Source organism: Ascaphus truei, chromosome 20 (genome assembly GCF_040206685.1).
Source record: "Ascaphus truei isolate aAscTru1 chromosome 20, aAscTru1.hap1, whole genome shotgun sequence".
In the NCBI taxonomy this organism is placed as follows: Eukaryota; Metazoa; Chordata; class Amphibia; order Anura; family Ascaphidae; genus Ascaphus; species Ascaphus truei.
In genome coordinates, this window is record NC_134502.1 from 7655468 (window position 1) to 7663799 (window position 8332).

General features: G+C 45.1%; 1 protein-coding gene across 1 annotated transcript; it reads right to left on the reverse strand.

Annotated features, from left to right (window-relative positions):
* Positions 1-4827: 4827 nt before the first annotated feature.
* On the reverse strand, positions 4828-8095 carry LOC142471311 (zinc finger protein 75A-like). The gene is made up of 3 exons (XM_075578147.1): positions 6529-8095; positions 6236-6349; positions 4828-5832 (listed from the first exon to the last, which is right to left on the reverse strand). The coding sequence occupies exons 1-3, from the start codon at positions 6560-6562 to the stop codon at positions 5069-5071; spliced, it is 912 nt and encodes a 303-aa protein (XP_075434262.1). The 5' UTR covers positions 6563-8095; the 3' UTR covers positions 4828-5068.
* Positions 8096-8332: the final 237 nt, after the last annotated feature.

Below are 8332 nucleotides of genomic sequence, written 5' to 3' on the forward strand. Positions count from 1 at the left end.
GTAGTGGTCTCCAATATACTCAAGTATGTAAAGGTAACAGGATAAGTAATACCTGGGTAGCTGAGACCAGAATGCGTTGTGACCACTGCATCGATCAGATTCTATCTATAAAGATTCCACCCGGCGTGGTGTATTCATGAACACCACAGAACGTTAGCTAGCCGGGTGGAGTGAAATATAAATCATACAGCAGCAAGCCTCAATATAGCTCAGCCCAGTGAAGGCTGCCTCGGGGCTACGCTAGACGCCACCGCACTGACACACGTGCTGGCGTCACAGAGGAGCGCCCACCACCTATGGTGGTGGTACCTTGAGTTTGAGATATTGTGCACTGATCACTCACTACTAGCCTCACCGTGTACTCTCTTTGAGTAACAATCCAATCAGTTGTGGTTATACATACAGGTGTCTGTCCGGTACATCATTGACAGACACAAGACTGGTTCCAACATATATACCACACTGAGGCACAAGCTATCCATCTATTTTGCATGTGCCAGTTACTATAAGGTTCCTTATCTCTATATTGCAACCAGTCTGGTACATAGGACTGGGAGGTATTTAGTTTAATACTTTTCTTAATAGTGTTGTGTGTTTATCCCTTCACCTATTTTACCCTTATATTAATAAAGGTTATTTTATTCACTTACGTTTATCACCATACGAGTGCTTGTTCTAAAGGGGTCCTTTTCTTGCCTAGTCAAGTGTAGTTTCTGTTCTCAGTCTCCTTTACCCCTGGCACCGTTTATTAGACAGTAGCTTGAGCTTACCCCCCCCCCCCAGTCCCCCCTCCCTTATAATTGATAAATGAAATGCCAATGTTTTAGCTTTACGGTAAGTAAATCTCGGTCCACTTTGCACCATAGTACAAATATCCTCATCCAATAGGAGAGTGTGCCAATGTTTTGACACTATATTGCAAATTTGTTGTGATTGTGGACTGTAAATTGTAATAAAAAATGGACTCTGTAAAGAGTTATAATGTGACATTTTTGTTCTCTCTTTATTAGATGAAGATCTAGTCTTCCGAATAAGGACATCCCTATCCATAGTATCTGCTTTAACAAAAGCAGCAGAAACATCTTTGGCAGAATAGCCCCTTGCTAAAAATCTATCTGACATATCCTTAGACATGGACAAGAATATATCATTGTCTGAACAAAGTCTCTTTAATCTCATAAATTGTGCTCCAGGAATGTTCCTAATCAATGAACGTGGATGACAGCTCCGTGCATTGAGGAGTGCATTCCTGGAATTCTCTTTACGGTATATATCAGCTGTGAAAGTCATATCGTTGTCGATGTACAGGAGCAAATCTAAATAATGAATGTGATTGATATTGTGCTCAAAAGTGAATTTGATGTTAAAATCATTAGTGTTTGGGGGGCGCATGCGCGACGGCCACGAGTATGGAAGTCTAAGCAGTTAGCTCCGTACCGCGCTTATACAAAAGACAGTATTAAACACCCCAAAATCGACAAAAAAACTAATAAAAAGGCTAAGCAACACTAGCCAATCTTGCAGGGATGCTCCGAAAAAACCAGCTAGTCAAAAGAAGCAGAAACTAGCAGATGTCAGAGACTACTTTGGCGGCGTAGGATCGGGCAGCATGGCGGGAGAAATGGCGCCGGCTTCAAATCCCGACACTGATACTGAGCAGGAAGGAGACGAAGAGGGGGCCTGCAACCAAGCTCTTCTGCCTGTGCGAAGATGTGACTTCGAGAGGCTGTATAATGATCTGAAGTCTCTCTTACAGGCAGAAATAAGAGAGGTTAAGAGGGAGGTCAGCAAACTAGGGACGAGAACAGATGCCCTGAAGACCAAAGTAGATCAAACCATAAAGGTGGTGAAAAAAACCAGAAAAGAAGTCAGGGGAGCTGCAGCGGCAGATTGACGAGCTGAAGGACCAACAGGAGGACGCGGAGAACCGGGAGCGGCGAAATAACATCCGCATACGGGGGGTCTCGGAGGAGGTGGGGGACTGCGAGGAGTTTGTCGCACGATGGCTAGAGTCCCTACTCCCGGAATGTACTAAAGAGGCGCGAGCAATGGACCGCTGCCACAGAGCCCTCCGCTCCCGGCCGATGCACACACAGCAGCCCCGGGACATTATCATTAGGCTGCACTATTATGCCACCAGGGAGGCAGTACTACACCAAACCAGGGCCCTAACAACAGTGGAGTTCGAGGGCAACAAGCTGATGATCTTTCAAGATCTGTCCCCGGTTACCCTCGCTAGACTCCGTAACCTGCTGCCAATCACAAAGTTCTTACAAGAACCGAACATAAGATATAAATGGACCTTCCCGTTCGGTTTGATGGTGGCGAGGAACGGGAGGCCCACCATAATGAAAGAGCCGACAGAGGGCCCAGCGTTCCTGGCCAAGTTAGGCTTGAAGGGAGCCCCCGCGGAGGAAACAGAGAGGGAGGAGATGCTGGAGCCGGAATGGAGTAACGGTGCAGGCATATCCAAAGCCAAGGGAGCCAAGAAATGAGAGACTGACACTGAGGTCTCAGTAATGCTCCAAGTTAATAAAAGTTACACTGTTTAAAAGGTGCCTCGCCTGTAATGTTTGATGAATAGCGGGAAAAGAAGATATGTGGCTTACAAGGTCCCTGCATATGGACATAAGGAAAACACAGCCCCCTACTATGCCGTGGTGAAACCTTACCAAACTACGAATCCGAAGGCAATCCCTGTGTGAAAAAGAGGTAAAACTTACCTTGGATCTACATCTAAATCGCTGAAGGAAGATGGTGGACATGATGGCGCCTCACTAGAACCAGCCTGAGACGCAGGACCCGGAAAAGGTGAAAAGGAGAGCGCGCGCGCCAACCTCCTCGCAGCAGAATCAGCTCCAAAATGGCGGCCGCCGGAAACCGGAAGTCGTCATCACCGGAGGTCGAGCGAGGGGGTGCCATCTTGGAGGGGGCAGATCCAGGCACCGGCACGCAGTGACACATAAGGGAGCGACGATGGAGCACGGAAGGCCCCCTGCTGATGGCTCGAGATATGTCGGATACAAAAGCAAATTATGGAGACCGGCACAGGAAGAGGTGGAGGGGGGGTAAAGAGGGGCAGTGAGGTGGTGCAAGTAGATTAGAAGAAAAGCTGGATCGATCGGAAGGATAGGAAGGGGAGAAAAGGGGGAGAAGGGTTACAGCGACAGGAGAGAGGATAAAGTAAGGAGGAGCTGTGGGAGGGAGGGGGTGGGAGGAAGGAGGGGGGGGATCAACGGAGGCAGCTAGAGGGCGGTGGGGAGCAAACCAAGGGGCCATAGTTATAGTGAGAGGAGTGAAAGGAGTAGGAAACGAAAGAGAAGGGATTGGACCAAGAAGGGGACACGAGAGGCATAGCAAGCAGCGGATTCAGTCAAAGGGAAGGGCACCTGGAAGACGATGGGGACAGACCTGGCAGACAGGGGGGGGGGGGGGGCGGAGAAAGAGGAAGGGACCGGAGGCACACCACGCGGGGAGATACTGCAATAGATGAGTTAGCAGTAGTCTAGAGGATGAGCTCTTCATTAATAATAGCCGTGTGGAAGCAGACAGTATCCCGAGGGCTAGTACAGGCAAGTTGCGGCACGTAAAAGTTAAAGGGTAGTTGACACAGTTATAGGGGTGTAGAGGGCGCACGGAAACGGGGTGAGGGAGACACATACCCCGGAGTTGGCATGGGTCTCGGTCGGGGCCACGGGTGGAGGGACCCCCGGGTCTCCGATAAAGTCCTCTGGGAGATAAGGGAGGGATGTGGTCGGGGAACCACGAGAGATGTCATCCCAAAGGCGCTGGACTTGGCAACAGGACGGGGAGGCCCTGTAGTCGACGACAAGTTATCACGGTTCTGTAAATATTTGTATTCATGTTTTGTTTTCCCTTTTGGTTTTTCCTTATGTGTCTGGCCCAGTCGTACCCCAACCCACCCCCCCCCCCCTCCCAGGGAGAGTGAGCCAAGCGACAGAGAAGACAGAGAGGACGGAGTCAGGTGATAGCAGAGGTCAGAGGCAGAGGTCAGTATTTCATAGTCAGGTCAAAGCAGAGGTCAGAGGCAGGCAGCAGTATATTGTAGTCAGGTCACAGCAGAGGTCAGAAGCAGGTGGCAGTATATCATAGGTCACGGCAGAGGTCAGAGGCAGGTGGCAGTATATCATAGTCAGGTCACAGGCAGGTGGCAGTATATCATAGTAAGGTCACGGCTGGTCAGAAGCAGGTGGCAGTATATCAAAGCCAGGTCACGGCAGAGGTCAGAGGCAGGCAGCAGTATATCATAGTCAGGTCACAGCAGAGGTCAGAGACAGGTTGCAGTATATCATAGCCAGGTCACAGCAGAGGTCAGAGACAGGCAAAAGTATATCATATTCAGGTCACGGCAGAGGTCAGAGGCAGGTGGCAGTATATCATAGTCAGGTCACAAAAGAGGTCAGAGGCAGGCAGCAGTATATTGTAATCAGGTCACAAGAGAGGTCGGAGGCAGACGGCAGTATATTGTAGTCAGGTCACAGCAGAGGTCACCAGCAAGGAGGCAGGAATATGACGAGACAAGGGAAACACCAAAAATGGAACAGCAAGAAAGCAAGCAGGTGCTGGAGGAACCAGTAGAACCAGGCACTGAGAGACAGGAAGGGGAGGTTTATATAGGGCAGGCTGAGAGACAGAAGACAGATGCAGGGTATCAGGTTTCAGAGTGAGAGGAACCACAGAACTGGATCTCAGCAAGGACAGGATTCAGCACCACTCCCAGTGGTTGTGCATGGGTACTGCAGACCAGGGAATTAGGAAGAACCTGACTACACCCACTTTCAAATTTATGGAAATAAACTAGAGACGCATATTATAAACGATTTATAAAAATCTAACCTATAAGGAATTTCCAATTAATTGTGTTTTTTTTTAAACCAACAATACAAATTGCACACATTCCTTACATTTTTCCAAGTGAAATAATAAAAAGCAAAATATTCCCCACAATTAGAAGAAATGTATTATGTTTTTATAAGTTTAAAGATTTATTTTCCCCACGAGTGCTATATCACAAAGTAAACATGTGTGAGCAAAACATTGACAACATTTAGAGCAAACATTGTTTTTCTTTTGTGTGACTTCTATGATGTCTAACAAGATGTGACTTATTAGCAAAACATTTCCCACATTCAGAACATACAAATGGTTTTTCTCCTGTGTGAATTCTCTGATGTGTAACACGATTACAGTTATGGGTAAAACATTTCCCACATTCAGAACATACAAATGTTTTTTCTCCTGTGTGAATTTTCTGATGTGTAACAAGATGAGAGTTCTGGGTAAAATATTTCCCACATTCAGAACACACAAATGGTCTTTCTCCTGTGTGAACTCTCTTATGTTTAACAAGATCAGAGTTATTTGTAAAACATTTCCCACATTCAGAACATACAAATGGTCTTTCTCCTGTGTGACTTCTCTGATGTGTAACAAGATTAGAATTATATGTGAAACATTTCCCACAATCAGAACATAGAAATGTTTTTTCTTTTACTGACAAGTTCTTCTGAACATTCCCTGCATTCATGTTTCCTTTGTTACACGTTGTAATAGGAGTAGATGCATATTCTGTCCCTGTATGTTCTCTGATGTTATAAATGTGGGTGTCTGGGAGATTTCCTTCTTCCTGTGAGGTTGATTCCTTAACCATAATGCTCACAGTTTCTCTCAGACTCTGGCTTGGTGTATCCTGACTAATGTGATTTACACCGTGATACATTTGGGTAACACTGGTATCTTCCATTACACAATCTGATGAACAGAGCAAAATGTGATATCCTTCAGGGGAATTCCTGCTCATGAATCCATCAGCTGGGGAAAAACATTTGAGTAAAGAAATGCATTAACATCGGACACAAAAAATAATTTTCAAACATCAGATTTAATTTAAGACTGTAAAGAGACAGGATACACATGGTAAGATGTGTAACAAATCGGGTATTCAGTAAATGTTTCCAATTAGAAGTGCAGAAAAGCATTCAAAATTGCAATAAACTTAATTTGTGAGGACATTGCCTCCCAGCGATATACATTTATAAAATCAGGAAGTGTGTACCACATACATTTCCACTTTATTATGGGAAAGGTAAAGTTACAAAAGGATATTAGAAATTATTGATAGATGTACTAATTTGTGATCAAGTTTCCTTTTTTTATGAAATGTTATATAATGATTGTTCCTAGAGCACCCACCACTAAAGTGTTTATTACTCACCAGTGCTGATATCTGTAGGACTTTCCTTGTCCTTATAATGCTGGGGACACCTTACATATGGCTCTTCTCCGCGCTCAATCATTGATACAATCTCAGGCGTCACATTGACACATCCTGTATATGTCAGGGGAGACACGTATATATTTAATGTGTTTGCACCATAGAAAAGTCTTATTCCCATTATCTGCTGTATTGTCATGTCACGTGTATTACTGCTGTGCAGTGCTATGTACACAGATATCGCTATATAGAGATATACATTCAGTATAACACACACACAAATATTTTCTTACCGAGAGACCAGGGAGCCTGGTAATTCTCCGTCATCACATCCTTGTAAAGTTCCTTCTGTTCTTCTGTTAAATAATCCCACTCGTCCTTGGAGAAGTAAATTGCAACTTTATCAAACTCAACTGGTTCCTGAAACAGAGAATTCTCCAATTGTTGTTGTTTGTAAGGAGGAACAAAATCATCAGCACAGCCTCTGTCATTTCAGAGAGCCTCTTACCGTTCAATAAAGTACAGGGGGGCCATAAAGTATTCACCCCATTATAAGCCTTATTCTGGAATTTCTGGTTTACTCAAGTATTGACTGAACTGTGGTAGTCTACTTATGTAGCCTCGCCTCCGGCCGCTACTTCTTTTCCTGGGCCCTATCAATGTAAGTCCTGTTAGGTGCAGGCAGTGGTTGGGTTAATTCCTTCAGAAAGGCCATGTGTGTTTTTGCAGCCCTGGATGCATTAGAGGTATCTAAGGACGGGCCTTAGCAACAGCCAGAAAGTGTCAGCCTGAGGGAAAGATACTGATAGGTCATCACATCCTATATGTGACCCAAACAGTATTCAACCTGCTCTGTTAAGGGGCAGGGTTACAAACACCAACTCAAGGCTATAAGTACTGGCATTTTCCTAAAGTGGGGGTCTCTCTTTTCTTCCCCTGCGGAGTGAGCATCATCTGCCCTCCATCTCATAGGGAGATTTGAGGAGGAGTCCAGCAGGCCTGATCTGGGCCGCAAGCCTGAATCAGGGCCCTGTCATTAGAGAAGAATGCACCTGCTCTGTCTATCTAACCTGATTGCAATAAAGATCCAGTTGTACCATCACAAGTGTGCTTCACTGTCTGAGAACAATAAGAACAAGGTGTCAGTATGGACTCTCTGTCCACACCAAGGAACCATGCTGACTGGAGGCGCTGCACCAAAGAACTAAGGTACCCTGTGAACCTGTCCTGTTCTTCCCACAACACCGCAGAGCACTCAGCCCTTCTGTTGCCACACAGTTACAGCACCATACCTAAATGGAATAGTCAGATAAGCAGACCCATCCCAATCTCACTTAGGGGGGGGGGGGGAGGGTACAAAGGCTACACTTAATTCTTAATTAAAATAAACATTTCTTGAGTTGTGTTATTAATTGCCACAAAGATAGCTCCTATAATGATGAATTTATTAAGGCTTATAATGGGGTGAATAATTTATGAATACCCTGTATGTCTTGTGGCATCACTCAGACTCTGCAATCAGTACATAGTATATTCCCTGCTATATTATATTACCTAAGGTATGAATAGGGTTGTCTGGGAGCTCAAAAGCTGTGACCCTTAATGTCAATAATACTTCCATACAGAGGTAATCACACAAGGGACCCAATATGATTGAGATATAATAACGCAAATTCAATAGCACATGAAGAACATATTAAGCCCTTGGTGAAGGTTTCACCCATTCACCTCTCCTTAGGGCTTTCCTCAATACATGTGTACTCACTGTTTAGTCCCCCGTGGTCCTCACGCGTGCAACCATGTTCAAGGTCCAAGAATTGAAAAAAAGTATTGTATGGTGCACAGCAACAAAAACCAGGTCATGTGGCAAATAAAAAATGGAATTTATTGAAACTGCATTAAAAAACGGCAGGAGCACAGCCCTCCTACGCGTTTCGTGATAAAGTGCCTACAAGCACGAAACGCGTAGGAGGGCTGTGCTCTTGCCGTTTTTTTTATGCAGTTTCAATAAATTCATTTTTGATTTGCCACATGACCTGGTTTTTGTTGCTGTGCACCATACAATACTTTTTTTCAATATATTACATTACCTGTCCT